The sequence below is a fragment of the Amphibalanus amphitrite genome, unplaced genomic scaffold (genome assembly GCF_019059575.1).
Source record: "Amphibalanus amphitrite isolate SeventyFive unplaced genomic scaffold, NRLGWU_Aamphi_draft 000061F_arrow, whole genome shotgun sequence".
In the NCBI taxonomy this organism is placed as follows: domain Eukaryota; kingdom Metazoa; phylum Arthropoda; class Thecostraca; order Balanomorpha; family Balanidae; genus Amphibalanus; species Amphibalanus amphitrite.
Window position 1 is genome coordinate 706,475 of NW_024881557.1, and position 13,335 is coordinate 719,809.

The following is a 13,335-nucleotide window of genomic DNA, read 5'->3' on the forward strand; positions in this document are numbered from 1 at the left end:
CTGGGGCAGTGCAGCCTGCTCCCAGGCCTCGTCTGTCAGTGCCACGTTACCAACTTCCTGGAGCGTGAGACGAACTGTGCTGTCGATTCGGGATAGCTCTGCAGGCTCCCGATAGGCTGGCGATGAACGTAGGAGATATTGCACTCGCGGGGCAGCTACGTACTTCGATAAGAAGAACAGAGCTGTGTGTCGATCGAGGAGGCGGAGTCAACTGCACAGCAGTTTGATAGTCGTGTGGGCTGATCTGACAGAGTCGCCAAGCCCAGCCTCGTGTAGCGGTGAGCCGAGCAGTGTGAGCTGTTCAGGAGGGGGTGGTTTTGATGCCGGCGAGGACTGACGAGATGGTGCTGATGACGCTCTGGCCTTCGGCTGGAGTGCCACCGATGGTGGTTAGCTCGCACTTTGATTTGTTTAGTTCTAGGCCGAGCTTTGGAAGTTCGGCACATAGGGTTCTAAGGTCTTCCTTCACTGTTTCCACTGGTCCTGCAATTGTGGCATCATCCAAGTACCAAAGAGTTATAGTTATAAACTGGGTGAGTTATAAACCCGGGTCGTGATTGTGGTTATAGTGCCAGCAATATTACTAAGGTGTGTGGAAATTGATGTGATCGGTGGGGTTGTCAAAGGTTGGGTGATGACAGATGCCACGATGTGGCAAAGATTCATAAGGTCTTGTGGGAATCCCGAATCTGCTGAGATCTGCCCGAGCCCGTCTCTCTCCCCCCCCCCCCCCCGCTCTCGCAACCGCGAGTTTGTCTGTTCATCCACTCCACGTTCGCTGACATCTGCGTTTCCCTCTGCCCCAGCTCGGACCGTCAGGCTCCGCCGCGGGTCCGTCCGATCCGCGTGGTGCAGGGTGCCGGCGGCCTGCTGCCCCGCTTCAGCGGACGGGACGCAGATGGACAGGAGCTGCTGAATACAGTCACCGACCGGCATCCGGACGAAAGGTGCGTGTGTGGACGTTTACACCATTATCCTTACATTGTACAGCAGATCTACAGTAAAAACACACCGGCACCTCGGTACGGCACGACGTGCCGGAAGTTCAAACGGAATGGGAGCTGTTGATGTGCCATATTATGTTACCGCCTTTGACGATTTGGATCATGAAAGTTATGGATTTACCCAGATTTAGGGTTTCTTTATTTGAATGAAGGAACGAAATTTCTTGCATGTTCGGTTTGTTGCTCGTACTGGCTATATCAGCTTTTTGGTGACATTTTAAAATGTTGTTCTACCAGGGGCCGTAATTAATTGTGCCTCATCCATAACTCGCATCTTCTCGACCAGATTCGTGGCGTACGAGGTGCTGTGTCCCGGCGAGCAGCGTGCCACCCCCACCTCCGACCGGGACACCCTGTACCCGGAGCTGCTCAGTTACGGCCGCGGCGACCTGCGCGTGCTCATATCGACAGAGATGGTGCGCGTGCTGTCACACAGCAGTCCCGGCGCCTACACACTCAACTACACCGTCCACTTTAGGTGAGAAGCGCTCTGTGGGGTGGGGAGGATGGGAAAGGATGCTGGCGACGGATGACGACGATGATACATTTGTGTGTTCAATTTGAGATTTCCGAATGCTTAAAGGGCGCTTTACAGTATCTCGGACTGAGACTGTACCTCAATGCAACGAGTGTTGTGAAAATGATACGCCTTTTTTGCGTCACGACTACGTTAGGTCGTGTCCCTCCATTCCCCACAGCTCCGACCGTCAGGCTCCGTCGCAGGTCCGTCCCATCCGCGTGGTGCGGGGGGGGGGAGGGGCGGCAAACCACCATTTTGCGTTTGTGGTTTGCTTTGTTTTCTTGCAGCTAAAACAGCCGTTCCCTACATCAGACTGCGATGGACTATTATTTTTCAGATATTCAGTGAGCGTCGCACCCTGTTACTCAGGCCCTCTGTGGCTGACCGTTGCTCGCCTTTACAGTGAGCTGGACGAGTGTCGTCCGTCGATAGAGCGGGACCCGTATGGCACGCACATCTACAAGGTAGTGCTTACCGTCAGCGGAGGCGGCGGGTCCGGCCGAAAACCGGCCTTCGTCTGCCAAAACAACAACGTCGCGTTCAAGGTGGGTCTGCTGGCTGCTTAGGGACGCGTGGCAGTGAGAACTTATGCGGATTGCGGTTAGTTTGATTGAAGGATGCATGGTTCGTGTCAGTGTATGCAAAATATGCATGCAGTAATGTACTTTTTGTGGTCAACAAAAAAAAAGAACGTCACAACTAGGCTGGCGATCTCGTCAGCTGAAATATCGTTTTCGTGTCTATGCGTTGAACTAAAGTTCTGTTTGCGCAGTTCTAGAGCGTATGTTTTATAACCTGCCTGATTTGAAAAGGTTTAAAGGCCGCTTTATTGACCCTTCACTGGATCAATTCCTGTCATTGACCGTCTGCTAACTATTCGCTACAGATTACCGAGCTGATCAATTTCGGTAAGAGCTGTTACGAGGAGTTGAAGCACACTGTGCCGATCTCGGAGGCGCCGGCTCCGTACGAGTGAGATGTCAGTCTCACACCGGTGAGCCGCTGATCCTGTACGGATGAGATACTCGTCCCGCACGAATGATTAGTCAGTCTCGCACGAGTGAGGACGCCGTTCGATCGCGGGTGGTTGGTCGGAAGACTGCCGCTGTGTCTTAGGCTGCCGTTATTTCTGTCTTATTTGCTGGTCGATCGTTTAGGGGACGAGATAGCCGCGTGCCTTGTGGGGACTGTTAGTGCCTGAATGTGGACGGGATGGTGGGACGAGATAGTCGTGATCTGCAGCTGTGCGATGGCTACCAACGCCTCACATCGGGCATCCGTTATATTTGTTGCAATTATTTGGGGCATGTGATCGAACAAACACGGGATTGTAGGCATTGTATGCGCTGGGAAGCACAACTCGTAACTGCAAATACTGTACCGGCTGTGTATTCTTTACGGGATCGATCGCACACCATTCGCCGTGCCGTGTGTGCCAGTACCATGGACAGTGCCGTGTTCATCCGTCGAGAAAATGTGATGACCGTTAGCGTACCTGCAATACGATGCAATGAGGCTGAGACCTAGAATGGCGGTTTGTGTGATCAGAATTTAGAACGTGTGCTGTGCGTATGCGAGAGGTGACGAGATGGCCCGGGCCGCAATTACTGCAGGGAAACGCCGTGGCCAGTGGCTTCCTAGTTGACTAATGTGCACCAGCTTGCATATCACCGCCTCGCACTGTTGCGTTCTGTAGCTGGGGTCGGGGTTTTGTAGCCAAAGAGTCTATCGTCGAAGTGTGCTGTTAGTGACGGTCAATCCACGAGTGTCCGAGTGATCCACAATTATATGCGCTTCGTAGTGTCTTTGTTCGATGATCATGACCAAGATAAGAAATAATACATTATGCACCAGTGCTCGTTTGTCATCTATCTGTAACGTTGACCGTTGCCTCCCGCCTTCTTGAAACGATTGCGGATTGCGGAAGCCAGAACGCCTCACTGAACAAAGCGCAAGTCGAAGCTGGCAGAACCCCTCTGAGCTCGCCCGTCGTTCGGTGTTAATCACCGGCCCCGCCGATCAACAACTGTTAGTGGCGGCATTGATACAGAATCGTCGTCGATGTTTCATTTATACATCACTCTCAGCCTCATATCTCGATTGGAACTCGGAGCATGCAGTAATGGATAAAGTACAAGGATGCGATACCAGCACACAAAGATGCATACATAGTATGGACATTTGGACACACGCATGGACAAAGAAGTATAAAATTGAGACCATCACGAGCCATCACAAGCAGATATCACAGATATAACAAGATCTATTTCACATTCCCATCCCATTTCGAGCGCAGTTTATCGTTCTTCCCCTCATTAAATTATCAGTTCCCTCACACATGGTCCCTGACACCGCACTAGTCGTAACTGGCCTGTAAAGCCGGCAGCACCAGGGGGTGGCTATCCGGGTCAATAGCGGCGACAGTAACGGGTAGCTATCCAGTTCAAACGGTGGCCGCTGTTATGGTATCAGTAGCGGCTGTCCGATCAGACAGCTGTAACAACTGCGGCGGCAGAGGTAGCGGTAGTGACATTCGCCCGCGGTCGGGGCAGAGCTGGCAGTGACAGCATACCGCCGTGTATCGCGCCCACCCTCCTCTGAACGGTCTCTGTGAGCCGCTGCAGCGCCTCCAGCCACTGAGGTGGCCCGTCAGCCGTCAGTCGCCGTCCCATCAGCACCAGTAGACCGCGGGCTGCCTCCAGTAGACGGGCGTCCACCAGTGCCGACAGATAGACCGCCAGCGCAGCCTCGTCCTCTCGCTCCGGGCGCGGGCCGGACCCCAGCCACTCGACGACCAGTCTGCGGATACAGCTGAGGTCTGCCGTGCCACAGAAGGTAGGGACCGGCGGCAGGGGCGGCCGCTCCACTGGTTGGTCGACGCCGCCCACCAGCCGCGCCGCCTCCTCAGCAGAGTATACCACTGCAGAGGTCTGCGCGGGCTGCTGAGGCGGCGGAGGAGGAGCTGTAGTGACGCTGGCCGCTGCGGGCGGTTTACCTCGCGCTGCCGTGGCGGCTGTCCTCCCAGCCTGCAGGCCCAGGCCACGCACCTCTGACGGTGGCACGTGTAGCGCAGCCAGCAGAGCGGTCACCTCGCGGCGCAGAGTCTCCAGCCGGTCGGTGGGTGTCGCTAGACGGCCAGACCTGCTCAGAGTATCGCACACGCCGTGCCCCATGAACTTTGCCGTCTCTGTCGGCGCGCCCGCTGCGCGAACCATCACCTTCACAGTCACGGAGTCCGCCAGGAACGCTGCGGCCGTCATCCGCGACTGCAGCTCGGCACACAGCTCGTTCACGAAGGAGGTCATCTCTGCGGCGCCGCCGAACCGTATGCCGTAGTTGACCTCGGCCGAGACGCTGCGCCGCGGCGCGTGAGGCGTCACCGCCCGCGTGTCGATACCGCGGCAGAACTCGTGCAGCTGCCGGCCGGTGCGCGGTCCCAGGTGGCGCTGCAGCTGCGCCAGCTCCAGCCGCTGCAGCTGCCGGCAGCTGTTGGCTCCCAGCCGGTGCAGCTGCTCGGCGGTGGTCCGGCCCACCCCCGGCAGGTCGCGGACGCGCTGGTCCAACATGAACTCGGCGGCGCGGCCGGCCGGTACGTGAAACTGGCCGTCGGGCTTGGCTCGGCTGGTGGCCAGGCGGGCCAGGAGGATGTTCGGCCCCAGCCCGACCGACGCCGGGCAGCCCGTCTCCCGGCGCACCGCGTGTCGGATGTACTCGGCCAGTCGCAGCGGGCTCACACCGGTCTGCCGCAGAAGCTCCGAACAGTCCGCAAATAGCTCATCGCAGCTCACAGCCTGCACACGCCGCGTCAGGCCACATACGGTATCGTACATCGCCAGGGCCACCTCGCGGTACGCCGCAAAGTCGTACGGGATCGTCTGCAAGTCGGGACACAGCTTCAGTGCCGCGCCCATGAACATGCCGTTCTTGACGCCGGCGGCTCGTGCTTCGTAACTGCAAGAGGCGATTTCGGCCATGGAGCCGTGTAGACCGCCGGCCATCCAGGAGGGCTCCTTGCCTCCGGCACCGCTGCCACCACCGCCTTCACCAGCACTCTTCCCACTGCGGCGAGCTCGGTATGCATCTGCCTCTGCAGCACGATCCTCCCCGGGCCTGACCGCTGGCTCAGCGCCCCCGCGAGAGTGGGTGACGGCCACCGGCCGGCCGCGCAACTCCGGCCGCGACCGGAGCCCCACCGAGACGAAGAAACAGTCCATGTCGACGTGGGCGATCACTGTGGCGTCCCCGGCCGTCAGGGGATCCTCGCCGGCCGGTTCCCGCTCCATGTCTTCCTCATCATCGCCGTCCCGTTCGGTGGTCTGGCCCGAGCTCTGGTCCCGCTGGCGACTCCACTCCAGCAGACGTGCCCGCTCTGGGTAGCCATCGTCAGGCGCGTCCTGCAGCCGCGCGACGTAATCCCGGAACAGCGCCTTCATCTCGGAGATGTGGTGCAGCCGTGACTTCTGGTAGAACTCCTGCAGGAAGTTGGGCTGGCCGGCCCGCTTCACCGGACTACGGTCGGTCGGCGGTGCAGGAGCTGAGTTGGCCGCCGATGGAACTGCCGTTGATGGGCCCGCCGCTTCGATTGCTTCTGCTGAATCGTCACACTCGTCACCGTTATCAGCAATGGGTTCAGGATCACTCTTCTGACCAACTTCATCATCATCGCTGGACGAATCAGGAGGGAACGACTCACAGTCTTCGTCATCATCATCATAGTCAGGCTCCGCACCGGCTCCGATTCCTGCGACCTCTGAAGAGACATGAGCTCCCCCGTCAGCCTTGCTGGTGGAAGCAGCCCCCATACAGGAGAGCAGCGGGTTCTCGGGCGGCAGCAGCAGGTACTGTCGGTAGTCGAGCAGACGTCCGGCGCTCAGACTCTCCGTGATCCACTCCGGACGGACCACCAGTTTGCGCTGGTGCTGCTTCAGCTTGGCGTGCGGCAGGTTCGAGGCGATGATGTGGGTGGTGGCGCGCTCGCCCCGGCTCCGGTAGTAATGGTGATATGTGCCACCGTTATGGTGCATCAGCTGCTTCAGCTCCGCCGCTGGCGGCTCCGTCAGTCCATTCACAAAAATGGAGATGTTCTTGAAGATGCCTTCTTTATTTTTATCTGGCATGTTGTCAAACTGGTTCTCCAGCTTTGATTTCTTGGCTTCCATGTAGCCACCCCAGGCTTCAAATCCTGTTTCACCATAGCGGCGTTTTCCACAGCCTCTTCCAGCCATTGTGCCAATTGTAGCTATCTGCAGGTAGGAAATGTAGAGTTAAAATGGTACAGTATGTTGAGCGCAGATTATTGCTTGCTACAGCAAGTATATGTAGAAAACGATATCCAATTTGATGAGCAACATAGCTAGTTTAGTTGATAAACATTGCTTTTGGTAATGACACTACAAAGTAAAAGGTCCCTGGCAATGCTCTTTTTAGACAAGTTGGACAAGATCTTGTGGGTGTGGACTGGTGCTTAGCCAGTTTGGTGCTTGGTGAAAGCTGGTGCAGAGTACAGTCCAGTTAGTACCTATAGGCTAGTGTTGCCAGCTGGCTTCAAGGCTTTTTGGATCAGAATGAGATAGGTAAACTGCTCCCATCCAGATTGAGATCATAATGAGTCATGAGATACTTTAATTGATGGCCCTCATGTATAAATATTTACTATGAAACTGCACATACTTTTTGATTGAAAAAGATGGCAGAAAATCTGGAGTCCTACAACATTGGGACAGAACACCTGAAGCCCAAGCTACACACATGTGATCCTCCAGAAAATTATGTGCGTGACCTGTGTATTGTCAGGTTTTGCAGAAAATCAGTATGCAGATTAAGCTCAGCTAAAAGGATAAATACACTTAGTGCCTAGTGGGCTGCGCTGGGCGACACTGCAAGTCGCACACAGCTGCATATTCATGGGAAATCCTGGATGCTCAGTCCAGGAAATACCAGAGTCAGGATTTTCTGTACTAATATAAAATTCAAATGTCGAACTCTTTTACAGAATCTGTTTTTTTTTTGCATGAGATGAGTTATTGACGTACTTGTTGGCACATAAGGTGAATCCAAGTGATATATTTATTAATTATTAGTTTCAATTTACATGTTTTATTGCCAATCATATTGCAGTGCATTGCAGCACAATTATTTAAATATGTCATGAGGTAAGTGGAATAACACATGGCAAAAATATACGCTTATTGGCTATTGCGGTCGCTAGCTGTCATGCAGTCAGCACTCCAGCATGCAGTTCTCGGAAATTTTGGAAAGCTGCAGAGGGATAACAATCCCACAAGCACAGGTCTGCAGAAAATCCACACATTTTGTACTTCTTAGCAAATAAATGCTACTCGTTCACTTCCCTACCTCAACCTAACTTGAACCCCATGGAGGATGAAGTATTAATCCATGCTTGAGCTATGTACAATATTTACTTTGGAGAATTACTATATTTTGTCACTCTTGCGGCATGTCTGAGTGAACACGGAAAGAGATGCAAATCATTTACATTTTATCCGAAAACACGTGAATGTTCCTATGGATATGTTATGTTCTTCTTTCAAAACACATGATAAATTATTTAGAGTCAATAACACAGCAAGTTAGCTAAAAATTAAGGTAATAAAAAACAAGTTCTCCAACACCTGCAAAGCTAACATCTCTTTTTGCCGGCCGGCCTCTCGACCTTCCTGAAGGTGACCCGAGGAGGTGAGGGCGCGTGTCTCGTATATCCATGCTAAAATGTGATTTATTTGTGCATTCAGCAGGCATTGACCGTCATGTGCCCAGATTTTGAAATACTTTCGAAACCCTGAAGCCCGCTACTAGTTCGAGCATTCTTCATTGTCGTTAGAAAATGTTTTTTGCCCGTGAAACTGTGGGCGGGACCCGGCGCTAGTTTTGGAGGAAGGGGCTGTCGTTTTCGGCCTCGTTTCTAGCGTAGAGGGGTGACCTTCGAGAGATTTCCTCAGCACCAGATCCCTTGATTCCCTCTCACACCCGGAGTAGCAGTGAGGGAGGCAGGTGTCCATTGTGGCCTCCTATTTGAAGTACAAGTGGGTGCTTACATTTGCTTTGTGGTGCATCGCTATTTGACATTTGTCATCTTGGCCTTAGTGATTTAATATTTTGGTGAATTGTTCAACTTTCCTGGTAAAAGTATACATTGAGTCCGAGTGACTTTTAAAAGATAAAGTTTTCATATTCTTACATTATTTGACATCCTGAATCCAAAAATGTTACTTATATGTCTTGGAAATAAAAGAAAAAACATAATCAAACCTGACCTAACCTTACCTATTTACCTACAACCTACCAACCTACAAACCTACAACCTAAAACCTACAAACAGGGGCGCGGGAACTACTTTCCGACTGGGGGGGCACACCATAATAGAGATCAACCTAGGGTACCCCCAAATCTAGTTTTCTCACCGGTTTTAGGCCACTTATTTTTCACCCCTCGGCTTTTTCAACAAAAAAAGAAAACATTTGCAAAAAAAAGTGTGGTATTCCGTCTCAAAGCTGTGGGGGCACCGCCCCCACGGCCCCAGAGTTGGGGGGGCAAGCTGCCCCCACTGCCCCCCGGCTCCCGCGCCTATGCCTACAAACCTACCAACCTAAAACCTACAAACCTACAACCTATCCTAACCTAAAACCTAAACTTTTTGCTGTTACATATTTGTATCAACAGCGTCACAATTGTCCACTCGGACTTAATATATACTAATACCACTTTGTGTGATTGCCTAATGCAGTCCAGGTGTCCCTCATTTGAGCCTAGATATCATTTTCACTTCTTGAATTATGTGAGCTTATATTCATGTAATTATGCATAGTGATTGTAGGTGCTCTATTTTGATTTGCCAATTGCTCTTTGAAGATAGGTACGGTTCTCCAGGGTATTAGTCGTTGGTCGCTCGGCGAGCGGGAGGGCAACCAGTTCCGCCCCTGTATCGCGTGACCCCTTGCTCCGCCCAGTTACGCACGAGCGTACTCCACGCCGCGTAGTAGCGTGGGGAGGGGAGGGTTAGAATGGTGGCATGTGTAGAGGCTAGAACCGGTTTCCACCGCCATGCCACCGCCCAGCGACATGGAGCGGGGTCAGTGACCAGGGCGCAGGGAAAGGTCAGAGGTCAGCTTTAACGTAGAGCTTTGTGTCTCCCTCCCCTCCGCGTGTAACGACCGCACGACAGCGGCCGGCCGCCGATCAGGCTTGACATGTCAAGGCTCGGGGTTACATGAGCAGAGTTAATACGCATTACAAACGGACTACAATGGTGAGCGAATAGGAAAATCCGTTCCTGATACGCATTTACTTGCTCATGTAACCCCGGTAAAGGTCACCCGCAGTCAACGGGCTCAGAGGGTTGGTCGAGTGCGAGTCCGTGGCTGACGACAGTCTTGACCATGTGCTATGGTGCGGGCCGATACACTAGCGTGGGTAATAAGTTTGTGTTCAGTGCATATGACTGCTGGGGCGTGTCCTCTTAATATGATGCTTTGTAACGTGTATGATACGCTTAAAACCTCGCTGGCAGTGGCCGAGAGGAGAGGGAGGAGGAGGCGGTTGCCGCCTCCACATGTTTATTTTTGTTGATAGCTGCGAGAGCTGAAATTTGGCAAGCCTGACATTTGATTCAAGCTGAATTTTTATGACAGCAGCTGTATTTTCACCCTCGCCCATATTGGTGTTTTGCCAGCGTCTATCGTAAAGAGGGGGAGGAGGGTCCGTTGGACCCCTTTGCCGTTCAGCCCCTAATCGAGCTAGAGCTTCGCGGAAAAAGAGCGTGTTGCCCGTGACGAGAGGAGGCCGATGATACCCAATTTTAACCCTCGCCGGCACAGGGGGGGGGGGGGTTGATGAGGTTTTTCGCGAATAACTCGCGTAAAAAGCGGCCGATCGCGACGAAACTTTCAGTACCCTCGCATTGATCAATTTTACACCTACCCTGAAAATTTTTTGACCCTGACCCAAATGACCTTTGACCTGTGACCTCTTTTCCGAGACCATGTTTGGCCGGAATCGCGATTCGGCGTATGCCAGCTCGCATTAGACGCGCGTTTGCAAGCTTTTCGTGGTTTCAAACGTTCAAACATGTGATTTGATGTTGCTCCCATACATAAGGGTGGGTTTCAAGGTCAGCTGAAGGTCAGGTTAGGTCATTGACCTTTGGTGACCTCGGGTGACCTCGGTTCATTTTTTCGAGTTTTACATGCTTCGAGGCTAGTTTTTGGAGCTGAATTCGAATTTAGCAACCATTTGAACATTTACGAAGTAGTTTTGGTGCCTTCGTAACATGTTACGAAGCTGTCAGAGGCGGTTGACACTAGTGACGTCAGTTACGGAAAATCGGAATACCGATACCAAACCAAATACCAACCAAACCTGTGGAAAAATACCGAAACCAAACCAACTTGGGAACATAAGGGAAATACCAACTTTTCACCGATTTCTTAGCCTCTTATACATAAGTGAGGGTTCATGATCCCAACAAAATACCAAACACATTAGGATTGAAATACCAAATACCAAGTTGGTATCGGTTTGGTATCGGTATACCAAAAAGTCGGTATCCGATTGACATCTCTAGTTGACACGTATTACGAATACCCGTCACAACCCCTACCGGTTGACCTGACCTGACCTGACCCGACCTGGTCTAAATGCTTAAAGACATCATCTCTGATCAAAACTAATACGATATTCGTGATCAGCACCCCGGAAAACCACATAGCAGCCACACTTTACGACTTTCTAACAGGTCCCGATTTTCCCGGTTTTTGGGTCATTGACCTGACCTGGAAGGTCACCCGATGACCTAGGACCTTAAAATTGGGTATCATCGGCTTCCTCTCGTGACGGGCAACACGCTCGTTTTTTTCGCGAAGCTCTAGCTCGATCAGGGGCCAAACGCGAGGGGGGGGGTTGTGCCGTCGAAGGACGCAAAATGGCCTGTGCCGGCGAGGGTTAAGGTCCTAGGTCATTGGTTGACAGGTCAATATAACTCAAAAGTCGGGGAATCGGGACCTGTTAGAGCCTCGTAAAGTGAAGCTGTTATAGGGTTTTGCGGGGTGCTGATCACGAAATTCAAGTTAGTTTTGATCACAGATGATGTTTTCGTGCATTTAGGCCAGGTCGGGTCAGGTCAGGTCAGGTCACATGTTACGAGTGAACCAAAACTACTTCTTAAATGTTCAAACGGCTTCTAAATTCGAAATCAACTCCAAAATCTACCCTAGAAACATGTAGAACTCAAAAGAGTGAACAAAGGTCATCAAAGGTCAGTGACCTGACTGATCTTCACGTGACCTTGATACCCACTAGAATCCATGCGATCAACATCCTTTCACATGTTTGATCGCTTAAAGCCACAAAAAGACAATAAAACGCGTTCTACTCGAAATACGCCAAAACGCGATTCCGGCCAAACATGGTCTCGGAAAACAGGTCACAAGTCAAAGGTCTTTTGAGTCAGGGTCATGCAAATTATAGGGTAGGCGTAATATTGAATAGCTCGAGGGCACTGAAAGTTTCGCCGCAATCAGCCGCTTTTTGCGCGAGTTATTTGCGAAAAACTGAGGGTAGGAGGTCTGTTCGACACCCTCCTACAAGTGCGAAGGTTAAGGTCAGGCCGTTGACCAATGGCGTCAAAAGTGAACCTCTGTAAGGCCCCAAAATGTCGCGACGTCGCAGCACCCTTCGTGCCAGGGGACCTTTCAACGGAGAATGAAGTTTATATGATCTAGTACTATCTCCCAGAGGCCTCACAACTTGTATGTAGCTATCTCGTATTTTTCTTAAGAGTCACCTGAAGTCAGGTCGGTCACGCAACCTCACGATTATTAATCAATTGGGAAATATGAAAGCTGTTATTTTGGCGCCGGGAGCCATCTAAAGCTGTCTCAAGCGCATGAATTCGCGATTTTATACAATTTTTGCAAGCCCCAGCATTCACTTTTCCATTCTTAAAGTTAGGCGACTTCATTTATGACGTCACTAAGGTCACAAGAGATTTCACCAAAAAGTCCCGATCAAATTGAGCTAGCGAGTCGGGAAGCCACAAGTGGACTTGTAATCGAAGAAGCCGCATCGAAGAAGCGATATGATCTCCTTGAGTCAGCCTCGTGGCCTGAGTGGCTCTGCCCTGACATGACCTGAGGTAAACACCTTAAATTGACCTCAACAAAAACAAAGCGTAAACTATTCGACGCGTTTGAGCATGCAAAACTCTTGGCTCTGTAACCACTTAAGGTGAAGTTGTTTACCAAAAACCGATCCCGCGACTTGGAGCACTTATACTGACCTCAGAGTTTATCGGTGGACCTGAGACATTCAACTCGGGTACCAGTTGCTGCATTTCATACGACGCACGCGCTCAGTTTTATCCGCAAGGCGCTAGCTCAATTAGGGGCAAAAAGACGGAGAGGGGTCGTAATCGCCCCCCCCCCCCTCGGCCGGGGTATATGCAGAAAACCCAAAATTCCGTTGAAGGTTAAGCACTGAAGTGATATATTATGATGCGAGAAGGTATAGGTAAAAACAAGTATGCACACGAGCGGATGTGAATTAAACTGTGTTTGAGGTATGCCTTTCTTATTATACATTCGATTTGCTTTAGTTATTGGTAAGAACAGATACAACCAAGAAGAGCGCCCCTGAAGAAAAGATGGCGCACCGGACGGGTGCGATTTTAAGGTCCTAGGTCAGTCGGGGACCTCTAAGTTTGGATCAAGCGCTGCATGTTAGGGACGTTAAAACTTAATAAAAAAATGGGAGCAAACAAGCATCCCGATTTTGTCAGCATCGTCATGCTTTGTCACG

General features: G+C 51.7%; 3 protein-coding genes across 9 annotated transcripts in view; 2 read left to right on the top strand and 1 right to left on the bottom strand.

The window, feature by feature from the left end:
* LOC122378560 (vacuolar protein sorting-associated protein 13D-like) overlaps window positions 1-3,381 on the top strand; it is a 56,454-nt gene extending 53,073 nt beyond the window's left edge. The window contains exons 55-58 of the mRNA XM_043359766.1: window positions 807-947; window positions 1,291-1,482; window positions 1,928-2,069; window positions 2,411-3,381. Of these exons, the coding sequence (XP_043215701.1) occupies window positions 807-947; window positions 1,291-1,482; window positions 1,928-2,069; window positions 2,411-2,500 (565 nt within the window). The 3' untranslated portion in view covers window positions 2,501-3,381. The remainder of the gene's footprint in view (window positions 1-806; window positions 948-1,290; window positions 1,483-1,927; window positions 2,070-2,410) is intronic.
* A 482-nt stretch (window positions 3,382-3,863) lies between these two features.
* On the bottom strand, window positions 3,864-7,922 carry LOC122378529 (DNA repair protein REV1-like). The gene is made up of 2 exons (XM_043359679.1): window positions 7,879-7,922; window positions 3,864-6,767 (listed from the first exon to the last, which is right to left on the bottom strand). Exon 2 carries the CDS (start codon window positions 6,747-6,749, stop codon window positions 4,011-4,013), a length of 2,739 nt encoding a protein of 912 aa, XP_043215614.1. The 5' UTR covers window positions 6,750-6,767; window positions 7,879-7,922; the 3' UTR covers window positions 3,864-4,010.
* Window positions 7,923-8,175: 253 nt separating this feature from the next.
* LOC122378530 (glyceraldehyde-3-phosphate dehydrogenase 2-like) overlaps window positions 8,176-13,335 on the top strand; it is a 30,645-nt gene continuing 25,485 nt past the window's right edge. The window contains exon 1 of one of the 7 annotated variants that reach the window (XM_043359687.1): window positions 8,176-8,220. The gene's annotated coding sequence lies outside the window, so the exon portion shown is untranslated. Of the gene's footprint in view, window positions 8,256-8,305; window positions 8,340-8,447; window positions 8,665-13,335 lie in introns of those variants that run through there. The other 6 variants (XM_043359684.1, XM_043359686.1, XM_043359685.1 and 3 more) reach the window with 6 other exon arrangements.